The sequence below is a fragment of the Gymnoscopelus braueri genome (genome assembly GCF_963280865.1).
Source record: "Gymnoscopelus braueri genome assembly, chromosome: 6".
Taxonomy (NCBI): domain Eukaryota; kingdom Metazoa; phylum Chordata; class Actinopteri; order Myctophiformes; family Myctophidae; genus Gymnoscopelus; species Gymnoscopelus braueri.
Window position 1 is genome coordinate 24,416,920 of NC_137607.1, and position 18,625 is coordinate 24,435,544.

General features: G+C 40.7%; 1 protein-coding gene across 4 annotated transcripts; it reads right to left on the reverse strand.

The window, feature by feature from the left end:
• Positions 1-6,866: 6,866 nt before the first annotated feature.
• On the reverse strand, positions 6,867-18,365 carry LOC308087071 (uncharacterized protein). Of its 4 annotated transcripts, XM_080430728.1 has the most exons (9): positions 18,006-18,365; positions 15,653-15,821; positions 13,988-14,086; positions 13,477-13,548; positions 11,070-11,168; positions 10,582-10,653; positions 8,643-8,918; positions 8,072-8,390; positions 6,867-7,978 (listed from the first exon to the last, which is right to left on the reverse strand). In XM_080430728.1, exons 1-9 carry the CDS (start codon positions 18,357-18,359, stop codon positions 7,852-7,854), a joined length of 1,587 nt encoding a protein of 528 aa, XP_080286854.1. In that variant the 5' UTR covers positions 18,360-18,365; the 3' UTR covers positions 6,867-7,851. The 4 variants fall into 4 exon arrangements, with proteins under 4 accessions (XP_080286854.1, XP_080286852.1, XP_080286851.1 ...); XM_080430726.1 differs by having other exon boundaries at positions 6,867-8,390; positions 8,643-8,870; XM_080430725.1 differs by having other exon boundaries at positions 6,867-8,390.
• Between the last annotated feature and the right edge of the window lie 260 nt (positions 18,366-18,625).

An 18,625-nucleotide genomic window follows, 5' to 3' on the forward strand; every position in this document is an offset into this window, starting at 1 on the left:
TCACTTCCAATCAGTGTCAGGGGGAGGAATGGAAGGACGTGTGGAAAGGAAGAAAGGAGTAAGAAAGGGACACAACTATAAAGGAGGAAGAGGGTATTGGGGTGGTGATCAAGGAGATTAGAGGGAGTTAGATGGAGGTATAACAGACTGAGAAAGAGAGGATGGAGGGAGGGTGAGGAGGTTGGAGGGGTACAGGATGATTAATAGGAGTGGGGGGGGGTACAGGAGGTTGTGGAGGTATATGGGTGCCAGTAAATATCTAATTAAACCACGCCAAGGGGCCTCTTTGGCTCAGGTCTCACCAGCTCTACACACACAGCTGAATTCTGATGGCCATGACCTCTACTGCTGAGGTTTGTCCACCTCCTTGGTCTCTGTATTACCCATTTCCCATTATAGGAGACCTGTGTGGTCAGCTATCCACTTAAGCCCTCTATATACTTTTTCATATGATGCTAAAATAGTGTGTCAGTGCATCAAAGAGGGAGACATATACTGTATAAATACTGTCACACAGTATATAACAGCAAAATACATTTATAAACATGACAACAAAAATGACAAAAAGGAGGGGATCCCTGGGGGGATCCTGGTCAACAAAGTATATAGGGTTTAAGTGGTTAATGTCTGCACACATTCAGCTCAGTGTGAGCTGTCAGAGAGTCAGAGAGAATGATGCAGAGATGTTGACAATAGACCGCCGAAGTCTGATGTCATTTACACATCCTTTGTTTGTCTACCTGGTTTGCAGTTTTCCACCCCCGTTCTGAATCCCATAGACGTATTGAATATCGCATCAAATAAGAACTGTGTTCCAAAAATAAACACATGACCCCGGCGGGTTGACTCTTATGGATATGAAGCATCAACTGACGGTGAGAAAACGCTAATGTTACTTCCGCCGAATTAGTTACATTTTCGCCAGAAACAGACTGTATCAAATATAAGTGACTGACTATCATAAACGATACAGAACCTCCTCCCTGACAATAACGCCGACACGCGGTGTTTATTTTTGGACCACAATTCTTATATGAGACGATTCTAAGATGACCCAATGTTATTCTCCATAGAGAAATTACTTCCGCAAACCTGGGGATGAACGAGTGACGTCAGGACTTCGGTGCTCTATTAAGGACGACGGGAGAGAAGAGACCATGTACAACTGTTAATCACATGTCAGCTAATCATCCAGTGATCTTACACATTCAACTCAGTCCGAGCTGTCTTATGTCATGTCGTAGAAAAAGATGGATAGACGTATTACGGCATGCCTCCTGGTTGAGATTTGCGTTCTACTGAGTGCACCTTTCTAGTTGTTTGCATTAAACTGATTAGAACCTGTAAGGATAACAGGCCTAACTTAAAGGTCTACCTGATTACGCTGAGGAAGACCTGTTAGGTTGAAACGTGTCCGTTGTTTCTGTCCGTGAGAGGTAAATAAAAGTATGTGAAAAAGGACATTCACTGTGTGTGTGTGTGTGTGTGTGTGTGTGTGTGTGTGTGTGTGTGTGTGTGTGTGTGTGTGTGTGTGTATTTCAGTGAGTGAGTGTTGGATTGTGAACATACCTGTTGCATGTGCTTGTTGCCTCATAGTCTCCTGTTGTGTATAGATAAAAAAAGAACAGTTTTTGTTACACAATAATTTTGTCAAGAGTCAATGCAATCTAAAAGTAATTTTATAATAATTCTAGGTGGAGTTTTTTAGGTGGAGTTCAGGTGTTTTGTTGTATAGAATCTTATTGGAAACAGAGCCTTGTACAGCGGAGTACCTTCTCCTCCAGGCCTGCCTTGGTGAAGAGGATCTCCTCTCTATAGTTGATCTCCTTTTCAGGCCCTGCCTGCGCCTCCTTGTCAATAAGCCTTCAGATCCAGCCGCAGCAGCATATAGTGTACATTATGGATGAAGTGGACACTCTTTGTATTTTATTTACGTAGTACATCAGAAAGTACAGCTAAGACTACTGCCATGGAATTTTTATATTAATAATCCAGTCCAGTCCAGTCTGTTTTGAGTAACATAAGCATGCAGAATGCCGTTTTAATTAGCAGAACAGAAATGAGCGAGGATAGCCCATGAGACTTAAATAGGTGCATGTTCAGCACAACGGCAGCTGTTAGAAATAATGCTTTTTCCTAGGCAAAACACAAGCTCGCATCCACTGTTCCAATATAACTGAGCAGCCCTATAATAGCCTTCACAAGTCTAAACAAGCCCAATGGCCATTCGATAAGGTTGATTTGTATAGAAAGGCCTTCTCTAGCTATTGTAATTCTATGTCAGGACTGAGCACTGGGGACTAATTCTGCATTATCCTCATAATCTAAAATCAATATTTCAGATCTAACATACTCTGCACGCTGATCAATGGAGTCAGTTTTATGCCTGCAGCCTCGGAGCCTCAGAATAAGAAGGATGTGTGTTGCTATGTTGTATTTGCTAGCACATTGTGCAAGTGAGACATGATCATAATTATTGACAAAAAGGACCTTGGTGATAGGAATGGCCTGGCCTGGCACTCCACCCATTGTATGACATAGTTGTGTGTGTGTGTGTGTGTGTGTGTGTGTGTGTGTGTGTGTGTGTGTGTGCGTGTGCGTGTGCGTGCGTGCGTGCGTGCGTGCGTGCGTGCGTGCGTGCGTGCGTGCGTGAGTGAGTGAGTGAGTGAGAGAGTGTGAGAGAGAGTGTGTGTCAGGCATAATTTGTGTGTCAGCGTGTGTCAGCGGCCAGGCATAATTCGGATAATTCGTAAATTAGGTATCTGAATGTCAGTGAGCAGGCCCTTCTCATGGGGTGAAAAGTGACAGTGTAGTGTGAATTAAATAGCCCTGTATGGGTCAAGCGATTAGGATGATATGGAAATGATGGTATTTTGTCTTCTGAAGATGTCTCGGTACATTCTGAGAGTGAATGAATCAATTAAATGTGGTAAAAGAGTAAACCGACACTCCATCATAGGAGGATCCTTCTGCAGCACCACATGAGAAGATAAGCCACTGAAAGTGAGTGATGACATTTCTCCTTGGATCTCTCAACCACGGCAAAATACTCTTTCCTTTTATGCTGCCTCTTGGTATTAGTACTGAATTGGCAATTGTATTCGCAGTTGATATAAACTGTATATCAACTGCAAGTTGTAGACTAGATGCTATTATGCCATTTCTGGGCCAATGTGAAGGTCTGTATGGAGGACAAAAAGGTTTCCAATTAGAATTTCCAGACAATGGGATGTGGAAAACATGGGCAGCAGTTCACACTTTATGCAGTAAAAACCAAGACAGCGTCTAATGATGGCGTGGCATCGTGACGCGTTGTGTGCTTGTAGAATGGCTGTTTTTGCTACTGTATGAATACATATGAATTGAGATTTTGAGATCTTGCGCATTGGTGATAAAAATAATATATGAAATAATTTAAAAAACACTGCCATATGCTGACTGATGTCTGATGAAGGTGACAATGAGGGGCTTACGGAGGCAGGTGGACAGGCCAGAGATGGGCCCAGAGTGGAATAAATGAGACAGAACTCAAACTGACCATGATTGTCCTTGGAATAATTCAGACCGATAGAGACACGCACCCAACACAATCATGTCATGTCTGTCAAACCAGTTTAGCAGCATGCTTCTCCACGTTCCACACATTTGTTTCCCAATTTATTTGACTATATCGGTCTACTTTTTGCAGTCAATGTCTGATACATAGTAAACATGCTTTAGCGGCTTAGCTATCACAAATCAAAGGTTGACAGATATCCTGAAAGTATCACAAAATGTAATTAGCAGTAATGACCTCGCTGAAGACAGAGCTGTCCTCTGTCAGTGGACGCCACAAGAGTCTGTCTGTTAGCCAAAGATGTGACCTGCTGCCATTCAGCATGACCGAGAACCATGATGCAGAGGGCTGGAGGATTCTGGCAAGTATATACTTACATACGCACGTACCCCCCCCCCCCCCCCACACACACACACACACACACACACATAAATGCATACAGTGTAGAGGGAAGACAGATCTTGTCTACTGTCCTCTGTCTTGTCAGGCAGTCCCTGCGCCAGCAGAGCATGCAATGGTGTAATCGCTGTTACCTGCGGTACTGAACAGATTCCTCAACATGCCTCAATGCTGGACTGAAAAGGGTAGCTATTGAATAATAATCAAAATGTTACATTTCCTGAAATAACCAATCCCACACACGTCGCCTTTTGAGCAACTGGGGGGGAAATGGTTTGGTTTTCCCATGGATGGGAATGATTTCTTGTCATGGCCATGTCGTCCCAATGTGTATATACGTAGATCCCCAGAATATGAGTTTGCTCATTTCAGTGTCAGCAATTACCCCGTCCTTGAACATCTGAAAAGGGAAGTTGTGGCCTTAAAATGTATTGAAAGAAGACTGCTTCAGTGCACCCTTGTACATATAGACTGGGAAAGCTTAAAGGCACCATGGATGTGTTTCTCCAAACAGACCTCAATTTACAATCTATTGATTATTTTGAAGCTTCCATTACTGTCTAGTCAAATGCAAGAGTGCAAGTATTAGAGTATTCTCAAGTATTCTCCCACATCCAGTAGAGCAAGGGTTGATTGGCCCATCGGGTATTTGGAGTCTGCAGAGAAACCCATGGATATGAACTGCTGCACCTATCGCATCAGTAATCCGGCAATCTAGATCACCGATATAATAATAATGACATAACCTTCTATATTTGGTGAATAATTGTAATGTATCCATCTTCATGTACATTATAGCCTTCTTTTTCAGCTCTGCTATTATACAGTAAGCTAATGAAGTAAATTTACTTGAGTACTAGTAGCCTATTGTACTTTTTTGGAGTATCTGTAGGCCTACTTTACTAATTTTTTTTATACTCTACTAAATCTTAAAGACAAATTTTGTAATTTGTCTCCTCTACATTTCAAGGCGCACACACACACACACACACACACACACGCAAGTGTTTATGAAAAGGTTTACTAAGGTAATGAAATCAAGTGTAAAGTTCACCCAACACCTCATTGACTTTTATTGAGATTATAATGTACACCTTCAGGAGGCTGCAATTCGAAAATGGCCCCTGTCTAAGTCTTAACCTACCCCCCCCCCCCTCTCCTTTTTCTTCTTCTTTTGTACATATTTTTCACTCTTCATACCAGTAACCTGTAGGCTGATTGTATGACGTTCTGTATAGTAGTGTGTATATCTGTCTGTCTCTTATATGTCATCATGATTTGTGTGCATGGGGATCTCATCTTAAACAAGCTCAGTGCTTAATGAGTCTTCCAGTTTAGTAGACCTTGTATTGTGAATTTGTACTTCCATGTACTGTTGTTCTCATGTCTTACTAAATAAAGTACATCAATCAATCATGTATTGCAAACGGTAGAAGGTGAAATAGCGACATCTGCTGGGCCATTAATGGGAACAGCAGGCTGAACTTTGATTGATTGAATACTTTATTTAGAAGTTTGCAGAAAAAAGCACATGAAAGTACAGTTCAAATACAAGGTCAACTAAATAGGATTAAAAAGCCCAAGAAACCCCTAAAAGTTCAAAAGGGGGGGGTTAGGTTATGACGTTTACAGGGGCCAGTTTCGAATTGCAGCCATCCGAAGGTACTCTTTTAGGGCAGTTTTGAAGGAGAGTAGGGTTTTACACCCCTTCACTGCTTTTGGTAGGGCATTCCACATTTTTGTTGCATAGCAGGAGAACGAATTCAACCCCTTGTTTGTGCCAAATCTGGGTTGGACGTGATCAGTGGAGCTACCTCTAGTGTTGTTGGTAACATGGGTATCTTAACGTTGTGGTGTATCTTGTAGACCAGGCCCATTGCAAGTTGCTGTACTCTGTCCTCTACCCTGAGCCATCCGACCCTAGCAAAGTGAGCAGGGGTTAGATGAGTTGTGCATGGGTGCAAGGTCAAGGAGTAGCCTTACCAGTGTTTTGGGATGTCTGGAGCCTTGTTTTTAAGGCCTGAGTGGTGTTGTGGTACCATGAGGTCAGGTGCATGCATAGTCAAAGTTACCTTGGATGAGGGCCCCTGTTAGAATCCTCAAAGTATTCTTACTGACTAGAGAGGAAATCCTATAGGAACGTGTTCTTTGGTTGACTTTTTTGATGACTTGTTGCCATTTTATCACCTGAAAGATTTGCCTCTAAAATGGAACCTAGTTGAATTGAACCTGGAATTTCTTCTTTTCTTGTGATAACATTATCACCCACTTTTATTGTGAAGCTGTCGGCCTTGCCGAGGTTAAAACTACACCCAAAGAGAATGGATTCAGTGTTTCCCATTTTTTGTAGACGCCAGTTGGCGTTTTGCTGCCCCCTACTGTTGGTCTTGGGAACTGTCCATTGTTTATACAGTACAGTACTATGTGACCTTCCAGACCTGGAGACAAGAGAACATCCACCTAGGAGTGCAACAGTTAATGCAACAAAATTATGTAGTAAATTATTTAATTTTTTAATTGACAATCAATAATTTAGTAAATTAATCAATTACTAATTGACCCATATTTTGGACAAAAATCAAACAAATTGTGAAAATATTATGTATAAGCTCACAACGAATCAAGATGCGCTGCATTTTGAGCTCGTAGATCAGCCATTTTCATTAGTCTTGCACAACACAGTTGTTGATATATATGTGTGTGTGTGTGTGTGTGTTACCGCGTGCGCGCATGCGTGCGTGCGTATGTATGTATGTATAAGAACAAATACGGGAAGGGATCAACGTCACGTGATTCCCTTGTTTGACCCGGCAAAAACTCTGATGTGTCTCAAAGTATATGATTGGTGGTCCCGTTTTTATTTTTCACATCTGTAATAAACACTACTAGCAATGAACAATGTACAGTAAACATGTGTGTGTGTGTGTGTGTGTGTGTGTGTGGGGGGGGGGGGGGGTGATGAATATAGTCTTGTGTAGACAGACAACTATTCCACTCCTCATTCCACAATCTCCGAATGCTATAAGTATTTGAAAAGTGTGGGAGGCAACAGTCTGGCTCACAAGTCTATTGTTTATATGACCTTCCAGAATTGTAGAGAAGAGAACATACATCTAGGAGTGCAACAGTTGGGCTAATCAAACAAAATGATACTCACTTTTATATTATTTTATTGATAATCAATCATTTAGAAAATAATTGATTAATAATTGATCCCTATTTTGCACATAGAATAGTGAAAAGTGAATTTTGAGCTTGTAGATCAGCTATTTTCACTAGTCTTGCACAACACAGACAATCAATTTGTTAATATATAACAAATAAAATAACTGCTTCTTGATTATTAGATTAATCTGAAAAGTAATCTATAGAATAATCAGTTAGAAAATCATGGATAGTTTCAGCCCTACAGCTGCAAAGGTCTGATCACACATTTCATAGAAATGCAGGATACAACATACACCAACATACAGTACCATGTTACAGGATACAAAATATGCCATAAGATGAAATTCACCAAAGTGGAAGGAAGCAGCACTCCAAAATAAGGGTTTGCAAGACACTGTCAGTAAATGGTAACTGCTTTCTAAAGAAATAAAGAAAAAGGTAACTGATTGACAGTGTCGTGAACTCTGTTGATATATTAACAAATGTATATATACGTATAACACTTAAAACTAATTGCCGATTGAGGAAATTAAGGATTTAAAAGAAAAAAAACAAGAGCTGGGGAATGTCTCCAAAAGACGAGTCCTAGCGGAGGCCTCGGTCGACAGGAGCAGTATGAATATCCATAGTAGTTCTGCTTTTCTATCCACCATTTTCTATCCTGCCATCATACAGGTGTTTGATTTTATCCTCCCAGTGAGCTAATTTATAGTGGAATGTTTGTTTCCCTAGGTGTGAATAAACTGGTGGCTTTTTAGACTACAAGACCAACTGAAACTCTTGTCACACTGTTTACAGTGGAAAGGTTTTTCTCCAGTGTGGACACGCTGGTGTGTCTTCAGGTCACTTGGCCACCTGAAACTCTTGTCACAATGTTTACAGTGGGATTTTTTGAAAGGTTTTTCTCCAGTGTGGACACGCTGGTGTTCCATGAAGGCACCTGACCACATGAAACTCTTGTCACAATGTTTACACTGGAAAGGTTTTTCTCCAGTGTGTATACGCTGGTGTGCCTTGAAGCTAGCTGACCCACTGAAACTCTTGTTACAATGTTCACAGTGTAAACGGTTGGCAAACTGTTGATCACCGTAAGAGCTGAGGATTTGCTCACTGGCTAGTGAGGTGATCTGTCCATTCCTCACCATTTGGCAAAAGGGGCCATAGTGTCTCTTCCTGATGTGTCTATGGAGGAAGACCTGAGATGTGAAGGCGTATGGACACTCAGAACAAGAGAAGAACGGAGTCTGGGAAGACTGGGACCTCACTCCTGAGAGAAAGGGGGGGTAGTATGGACAGAGGGGAGATAAAGGGGAGGAGAGAAGGGGAGAGGCAGGTTAACAATGGTGAGTACACAAATACAACTTGAAAGCTTCCATCATCAACCAAGTCAGTCGTTTAGGAGCATTACGGCTTCCCTGTTAATATATTTGATGTAATTGTATTTTTCATCAAACTCTTTTATTCCAACCAGTTTTCCCCACACATGCGAGTCCTGTCCCTGTGTTTAACACTGACTGACCTCCACTGGTCTCCTCCCAGTCATCACGGTCTTCAGTTACTTCAGTGTCAGATTCAAGCTTAACTTCAACTTCAAAGCAACGTGAAGAGATGTCTTCATCATCAACTTCCCCTTTCACTGCTAGTAATGTCAACATTGACCCATCAGTCTCCTCTGGTCTTTGAAGTAGCTCCTCCTGTTCCTCTTTGATCTGTGGAGAATCTGGTTCCTCCTGGAGCAGACTGGAGACTTCAGGAGAAACCTCTTCTTTACACTTAACCACCATGTGCAGGATGTCTAGGAGCAGAAAACATAGCTAACACTGGATTCCTGAAGTGTAAACATTTCCATCCTCCATGTACAAAAGGAGGTATCACCTACTTAAAGGTTTCATGACGTTCAGTTTTACCACACATTAAAAGTCTTTGTCATGGTCCTTCAAAAAGTTTACTTAAAAAGTTTTAACAAAAAATTCCACACTTTTTCTCTCACATTTCTAAAGCCTTTTCAACTGCAATGAAAAAATAAATCTTGGCCTGCGGGTGTCGCTGTTGAGGGATTTTGCCTGTCAATCATCGCCTCTGCGATAAAATGATGGTAAAATTAGAATTACCGTTCAATTCAACACATTTTTTACTTTCTACTTGTGAATTATGGGGCTGCACGATAAAAAGTTTCATACCTCAATATTGATGCCAAATATCTAAATAGCTATGAATATAACTATGGGTTAACACTTGTTATTTTATGTTTTTAAGTGTAGCAACAGTGAAAACGGCATATTATAGGGTGCTCTATATAGGTGCTCATCAAACAGTGCTCTGTTTGTCGTTGTCGGGCAAAAACCTTGTAGTTCCATATTTCAATGGTTTTGTAATATGGAAAAATATGTTTGTTCATAAATGCCCTACTAAATCATTCAAGAGTGTAGCACTATAAGAGTAAAATAGCAGATCTACAAGCTCCCAACGTGTCGAGATACAATGCATTGTGAACTTGTAGATCAGCTATTTTCACTATTTTAATTTTTGTTCTTTTTTTAAGGACATACAAGGTTTCCACCCGACAGCTACGTTATATAGCCTATATATGGTTCTGTATCAGTATATCAGTCAGTTTTAGCAGAATTCATTCCAATTGTCTGCCTATGAATTTCACAGGCCTGGGTAGACAACCTGGCCTGGCGGGGATCTGCGCACCAAGCACAGCAGCACAGTGGGTGCACACAATTAACTTAACGAGGGAGCTTGCGACTAGTTTTGCGCACCAAAAACTGCTCAAACAATGTCAAACTGTCATGATTCTAGCTGCTGAAACCTTCCTCTTTGGATTGTTGTTTAAAAAGGAACAGAACATGGCTGTTTTTAAAGGATTATATTTATTTCTTGTCCGTCAGAGCGGTGAGGTAACGTCGGGTTGTTTAGCCTACCGTTTGATCTGCATGCGCTGGCATTGACAATCCATGAGATGGCTGCTAAGCAGTTCACTTGTGTTATACCTCTACTGGTTAGTTCTAGTAAAATGGCAGTTCCAACATTCTAAAAGACAAGTGTTGGGGAAATTAATGATGATAAAAAAAACATCGGGCCACATCAGTGAAATAATGGCCGATGTATCGGTTGGGCTCTAGAGCCAGTGCATGTAAAGTGTGTGTGTGTGTGTGTGTGTGTGTGTGTGTTACACAAAGTATGTGTGTGTGTGTGTGTGTGTGTGTGTGCGGGGGGGGGGGGGGGGGCAGAGTGCTCTGGCCACGTTCATGTGTTTAGATTGAAGATGGTTGCGTCTCCACTGCCACTCAAACGCGCACTTGCCCGTTAGGGCAGGCTGAAAGCTAACTCCACCTGCCCGCAAGTTTTATTTACCTGCCCCGGGCAGTCGGGCAGGCGTTAGTGTCAACCCCTGAGACCTATCACAACATAACAGAAAGAAATGACAGAAAGAAAGAGCACGTGAAACTTACTGAGTGGATGGTCTTCAGGTTCCTCCTGTTTAATAGAAATGTTCACCTGCAGTCTGGACTCCACAGACTGGTCTGAAATGAAGGAATTGAATAAGGACTTGAATAACTGGAGACCAAGTGGTGTCAAGAATAACAGTAATATTTGCAGAAGGTAAAGAAAATATGGCATAGGCCCAACTCTCCAACACATGAATCTTGAGTGCAAAGATTATAGGATTCAAATATTAGGGAAGAAATCCTTCGTAATTTAAGATTACACAAGGAAAATGTGTCAAAAGATGGACTCCTGCAATGCAAATAAATGAAAAATAAAGTGAATAAGGTGAAAGTAGCCAATATGTTTTTCATGTTTCTGCAACCAGACAAAGTGAGCAATTTGTTTACTCATCGGGATATCATTGTCATATATTTTGTCATGATTATTTCTTAGTAAAATTAAATATTGTGACAGCCCTACAACAGAACAGAATTATTTAAAAAAAACGTACTGAGGTGTGGGTGGTCTTCAGGTTCCTGTTTAATAGAAATGTCCCTGGCTGAGTCTGGAGAGTTCATCTTAACCTGCAGTCTGGACTCCACACACTGGTCTGAAATGAAGGAATTGAATAAGGACTTTAAAGATGGGGTTCCACGGTTCTTTTTCCCTCTAAAACATGGTCATTGGGTATTATTATTATACTAGAAGATCGCGCCGCTACGTGGCCCTCACACCTACGTCGCACTGCCGATCCGAACAATATGTCTGAGTCATAGTGTTGGGCACACAAAAAGCACTGAGGGCTTATTTCCATTGTGGTCCTGTGTAGGACAGCCCATGGCTCTGCACAGTTGTTTAGAAAAGGGTCTAGAACAGTGGTTAGAAAAGGGTCTAGGACAGTGGTTCTCAAACTGAGGTCCGGGGACCCCCAGCTGGGTCCTTGGGGGGGTTCCGGGGGGTCCCCCAGCAAAATGTATAGCATCAAAATCAGTGTAACCAGTTTAAACCTATATACGTACAGTAGGTGATCTAAAAATAGCTTTTGATCTACAGGGTATTGAATAATGATATATTTATATGTGTTGACAAATGTTGGGCTCATACATATTTTATTTGAGGTTTTGGCACTATTAGTAATTGATATAGCATGAACAATAAGGCATTTTAATGACATACGCAAGCTTTGGTCGCATGTAAGTCAGCCTCAGAGCAGACGTGAGAAAGAGCGTGCCTCTGTAAGAATTCAGACAAAAAATGATGAATCACTCGTAATGTGGGAAGTTGCGTAAATTCCTTTACGTTCAAAATATGGGCGTAAACAGCTTAGTGAATCGGGCCCATTGCGAGCTAGATCAGCCTTTCTTTTCTTTTCCTCTGAACTGGAAGATAATGGGATGAGCAAGTACTACATGGTTGATGGTTCTTGCAGTATTATCATTCAGGTTGTTGAGTACAATATTTATGGTTTAAGAAAACAGACAACTAACTATACAGTGTATATAGTCAATGACAATGTTGAGTGTTTTCTTGTGCAAGATATAATCTTGTAGCAAGTACATAATGAAGTTGACCAAAGTTTCTCAGCTGCATTATATTTGTTATTAGTGTCTGTTATGTCCTCTGAAACAAAGGGGTTTATAGTGAGAACTTACTTAAGCTGCTTTATAAATAAAGCACTTTGAAACTGAAGATGATGGCCAATGTTGATGATAATTGATAACAAAATATATATATATATATATTTCAAAAATTAAATAAGCCCCCCCCCCCTGCGACGTTTCCTTTTTGCCACACATCTACACTTCATGGAGTACATTTTTTTGTACCGAATTAACCGAAATAAAGTAATAAAAAACGGAAATAAAAGGGGAATAACCGCGCGGCGCTCGTGCATGTGATGACACTAAAGTCTCACTCCTAGATTTTCCTGAAACATGGCAGCCCTGACTGCAATTATGCTATAAAACATTGATGTAATAACTATAGGGTTACATGCATAATATTGACGTAAATTAAAAAAGCGGCACTAGATGCAGGACAGGCTCAGATACACATTCTTCTATTTATTGAGAACGCTAATGCATTTCATATATAGAACAAGGATTGTCTGTATGTTTGTACAGTATGCATTTTCCCTCAAAAGTAGACCTATCACATCTCATGCCGTTAAGTCCATGACATCATGAAACAGAAACATCTCCACACACGGCCATAGGGGCGGCCATAGCTGAGTGGTTAGTGAGCCCGCCTAGGGAACCAGCTGGCCCTGGTTGCCCCAGGTTCGATTCCAGGCTATCCCAGCATATGTGCCGATGATATGAAATTTGTCCCTGAGCAAGACTCTTAACCCCAATTGCTCACAGGTTCTCATTGGAAACAAGACCGCAAGGACTTTCATGAACGACCTGTTAAAAGGAATTATCCTTATCCTTATCCACACGAAAGCTTGAAATGTCGGGTGAAAGTTGGGTCGTAGTTTAAAATCTATGTACATTATTTTTTATGGCGTGGCTCTGTACGTCTAGAAATAGGTCTGTGAGTCTGCGAATCTGTCTGTGTGTCCGGGACGAATCTCAAAAAACGTTTTATCGATCAGCACCACATTTCTGCACGCTGATCAAGGAAGTATTTTTCCACTTCTGATAGAATGTACTATGTACAATGTGAAGTTATATGGTAAAGTTTTTCTTTAGTATTGCATTTGTACAAAAGAGATATGCTTTTGGTTATGGTAATGAGGCAAACATGGTTAACAATGAATTTTGAGAGATATTTTAATGATTGCTACATGTCAGCATTATTGTTATAATTGTGAAGATATTTTTGCAATGGTTATTGTACAGTGAAAATTTGAAATTGTGGCAGTTCTACAACATAACAGAAAAAAATGACAGAAAGAAAGAGCACGTGAAACTTACTGAGTGGATGGTCTTCAGGTTCCTCCTGTTTAATAGAAATGTTCACCTGCAGTCTGGACTCCACAGACTGGTCTGAAATGAAGGAATTGAATAAGGACTTGAATAACTGGAGACCTAGTGGTTTCAAGAATAACAGTAATATTTGCAGAAGGTAAAGAAAATATGGCATAGGCCCAACTCTCCAACATATGAATCTTGAGTGCAAAGATTATAGGATTCAAATATTAGCAAAGAAATCCTTCGTAATTTAAGATTACACAAGGAAAATGTGTCAAAAGATGGACTCCTGCAATGCAAATAAATGGTCTAAAGTGAATAAGGTGAAAGTAGCCAATATGTTTTTCATGTTTCTGCAACCAGACAAAGTGAGCAATTTGTTTACTCATCGGGATATCATTGTCATATATTTTGTCATGATTATTTCTTAGTAAAATTAAATATTGTGACAGCCCTACAACAGAACAGAATTATTAAAAAAAAAACATTCAAGAAAGAGCGTGCACAAACGTACTGAGGTGTGGGTGGTCTTCAGGTTCCTGTTTAATATAAATGACCCTGGCTGAGTCTGGAGAGTTCATCTTAACCTGCAGTCTGGACTCCACACACTGGTCTGAAATGAAGGAATTGAATAAGGTTTAAACTTTAAATATGTTTTTTTCCCCTCTAAAACATGGTCATTGGGTATTGTTATTATACTAGAAGATCGGGCCGCTACGTGGCCCTCACACCTACGTCACACTGCGGATCCGACCAATATGTCAAGAGTCATAGTGCTGGGTGCACAAAAAGCACCGAGGGCTTATTTCCATTGTGTAGGATAGCCCATGGCTCAGCTAGAGCCATATGAAATCCATGTTAACGGAATCGCGGACGGAATCGCGGAAATGACCAATAAAAATGGAATTGGAATAAAAAACGGAATATTGCAGAATTTGGAATATAAAAAATATTCGCGGTAAATTTTTTTTTACAAATCCACGGGACACCACCATTTTGCATGGCCACATCCTACTTTATAACAATAAAATCCACGTAGAAATAGTCTTAAAAAGACGATAGAAATGATAATAATACATGGGCGACGCCATTTTGCGCATGCTCAGACCGAATTCTTTTGGGTAACATTTTTGCTTATTCTTTCAGAGACATGTATGGACTGTTATATCTTATTAAATTGGGGACATTTATTCATTTCCACTTACCAGACACTTTTTTTTATGGTAAAAATGAGCATAAAAAGCAAAATACAGAATTCAGAAATATTAAAATGGAAAAAACTGAATTTGGGAAAAAATAAAACGGAATTGGGAAAAAAATAAAACGGATTTCATATGGCTCTAGGCTCAGCACAGTCGTTTAGAAAAGGGTCTAGAACAGTGAGGTCCGGGGACCCCCAGCTGGGTCCTTGAGGGGGTTCCGGGGGGTCCCCCAGCTAAATGTATAGCATCAAAATCAGTGTAACCAGTTTAAACCTATATACGCAGGTGATCTAAAAATAGCAGATCTACAAGGTATTGAATAATGATATATTTATTTATATGTGTTGACAAATGTTGGGTACATACATATTTTATTTGAGGTTTGGCACTAATGTAATCGATTTAGCATGAAGAATAAGGCATATGTAAGTCAGCCTCAGAGCAGACGTGAGAAAGAGCGTGCCTCCGTAAGAATTCACAGACAAGCGCTCGGGTGGCGCAGTGGTTAAGTCCCTGTCCACCATCACGGAGGTTGTGGGTTCGAATCCACCGTGGTGTAACCGGCTTTGTCGAGTGTCTACAGTCTACACGAACACGGGGGAGGGAAGCCGGGCGGGGAGCATGATAATGGTCATTACACCTACAGGCTGGGGCGGCACCTGTCAGCGGGGAGTGTTGGGCGGGAGGAGTAGAACGAAGGCTCTACGTCCTCCTGGTGGGGGCTCCTCACTGGCAGGTGAGTCAGTAGGATACGACAGCAGTGACAACACAGAAATGTGTGTGGGGAAGTATCAATTGGCATAACGACTAAAATTGGGGTGAAAAAGGGGTAAAAAATTATTGGCTTCTCTAAATTTAGAGAAAAATAATAATAAAGAGGGAAAAAATTAATTCACATTCATTTTCACTGGCATTTTGACTGGCCTCAAAGCTTGAAATGTCTGTCTGTGTTTCCACCAAAGCAAATTAAAACCTACCCAAAGAACGGTGTGGTGGTCTCCGGTAGCTATACCGAGTTGCCTTGTGTGCCGATTCCCTTTGTGGCTCAGAGGGTGGAAGAGAGGGTTCAGAAGATGGGCCAGCTTCCTCCTCTTCCATCATAGGCTCTTCTGTCACGTCAGGAGTCGCAGAGTGGCTTTGAAGCGTCTGTTGTTAAAAAAAAGGAGCATTCAGTGTTTACGGTTCTCATAGTGGGTTCCAGGAGGTACCCATTAAAATGAGAAAAAGTTTTATTTCACTATTATTAATTACACTCCAACATCTAGACCGCAGGCAGTGGTTCAGGCTCAGTGGTTCTCAACCTTTTCAAATATTGGAAATAATTGTATATCTTCAACCCCTACACTAAAGTAACAGAACTAAGGGATGTTCATATGCAATCTACTTGATCTGATCATAACCTTGCTTTCAATGAATCAAACTCACTCTGGCCTGTGCTCTTACACAGTGGTAAAAAACATTTGCTGCCTGCTCCGAACGCCATGAAAAACACTTTTATCATTACAGACTTTCCATACTTGTGTAGGAAACCTGATTTTACATGACAAGATAGTCTACAGTAAAAAATATTTTCAAATGGGGTCTGCAGCCTAACGTGTCATTGACAATACAATGAGAGCCACTGAGGAAACAGCTTGCATTAGACAATGATATTCTTGTACCTCAAGCTTTTGCATGTGGATAACAATTTGTAACATTTTAATTTGCACATGAGCCTGCAAATAGATCACATACTACACATGATACTAAATGTACATAGGATATCAGACATTGAATGATACTAAATGTACATAGGATATCAGACATTGAATAGCAGTGGTGTAAAGTAACTCAGTACATTTACTCAAGTACTGTACAAATAAAAATGTATGTAACAATTTTCACTACTTCTACTCCACTACACCTCAGAGGCAAATATTGTACTTTTACTCCACTACAATTATTTCAAAACTTTAGCTACTAGTTACTTCATAGATTTAGATCATTATTATTACAAAATATACGCCACTTCACCCCTATGATTATTTGAAAATAGCCGATCTACAAGCTCACAACTTGTGACCTTGTATTGAACTGTACTTCCCTGTGCTTGTCTTTGCCAACTGTAATAAAGTATTCAATCAATCAAAGGTTGTAGATTAGAAATATGACAACGTGTGAAATGGGACATTCTGCATAATGAGTACTCTTACTTTTAGTACTTGTATAGTATAGTAAGTATATCTTGACGCCAATACTTTTGTACTTTTACTCAAGTAAATTTGAATTACCGGACTTTTACTTGTAACAGAGTATTTCTACATTGCAGTATTGATACTTTTACTTAGGTACAAAACTTGAGTACTTTTCCCACCACTATACAAGGCGATATGCCTCCTATACCCGCATATCTGTATAAATACCTCGAAAAAGTTAGTGACACCCACAGCCACGAAACTAGAGGGAGCGTAAACAACAATCTGGTACCACCCACCCATAAAACAAACATGGGCAAATTCTCCTTCTATAGCACAGCCACCAAGGAATGGAATAGTCTAACCCCATCCCTCAAAAAATGCAGTTAGCTGGGCTCATTCAAAACAGCCCTAAAAACCCATCTTTCTGGAGGCCGAAAGAGGAGCTAGTACCAGTTTCCCTGTAGACAGACGACCCCCCCCCCCCTCCTTTTTTTTGTATATAATTTTTATTTTTCCATGCTTCCCCCCCCCCCTTTTTGTACATATATTTTTTAAATGCTTTTTTTTTGTACATAGTGGTATTTTTTCTGTATTATCTGTATTTTCATGTTGATTTTTGAACTGTTTGGTTGCTACTATATATGTCTATGAAATTAACTCAAGGACCCCAACGGAAACAAGTCCGCAAGGACTTTTTTGGCCGGACCTTTTAGACAAAAGCATTATAAATGTAACTGTGTTGTTTTACATTCTTTTGCCTAATACAAATCAAATCAAATTCAATCAATCAATAAATCAATCAATCAATCAATCAAAAAAACACTGTTGAATAGCATTATAACTGCTCATGCTGGTAGCTTCTAACGTCATAAACAACAGTTCTGCGTGCGAGCCCATGCGGTCTGTGTTGCCAGGTTTAGCGACACCTACGGCAGTGGCACGTAGGTGTCGAACTCTAGAGGTTCATTTTGATACCAATACTTTTGTACTTGTACTCAAGTAAATTTTTAATTCCGGACTTTTATTTGTAACAAGAGTACTTTTACTTTTACATTTGAGTACTTTTTCCACCGATGCTGCTTACATGTACTTTTGATAGTCCTGCAAATCTAACACATGTTAGCATCAAAAAGATAGTTAGATCCACACTTACCCGGGACAAACCAAGTTTATGAACTGCAGCAGCGGATCTTGCACTCACAGAAGGTTGTCCAGGCGACTGTATAGAAGGTACAGAACCTTCCACAAGTCTCACCCGGTCCAAAGTCCTGAATCCCATTCTGTGGGAGATGAGATCCCCTTGAATGTAATCCTCCTCTTTGAAATGGGCTCCACATATTACGGAGTGTCGGAGTTTCACCGACGACGCAGTAAAATCACCCCTTTTGACCCGGACAAATCTCACCCACGATCTAAAGGCTGGCGTGCCTTTCTTTGGAAAGGCGTGCGTTTTATGTCCAGAAAGGGTGGAATTGGTACACCCACCACACGCACAAATATTCACCATTCTTGCAACTAAAGTCAGGCTAGAGAAAATCTACAAGCTCGCTACCCACAACGTGTTGCCTTGTTTAGAAGTCAACAAGTGCAACTGCAACCCGGATGTATTAGTAACAAGAGGGCTCTTTGCTTTCGCCACTACCTGCGTGTGATTCTCAGCGCCCCCTGAGGCCCTGATACCGGGTGTGACGTCACCATTACGCTGACACACGCACGCTATGAAACGTAGACTACAATATGCGCATGTCGTAGTTGGGCGGACAAAATGTTCGA

What these genes read in the sequence shown, in the direction of transcription:
- LOC308087071 (XM_080430725.1), bottom strand. Translation starts at nt 18,359, where the DNA reads ATGGTGAATATTTGTGCGTGTGGTGGGTGTACCAATTCCACCCTTTCT. An exon ending in ACCACCACACCGTTCTTTGG is followed by an intron (nt 14,087 to 15,652) that starts GTAGGTTTTAAT and finishes CCTTCATTTCAG; the next exon opens with ACCAGTGTGTGGAGTCCAGA. An exon ending in TGAAGACCACCCACACCTCA is followed by an intron (nt 13,549 to 13,987) that starts GTACGTTTGTGC and finishes CCTTCATTTCAG; the next exon opens with ACCAGTCTGTGGAGTCCAGA.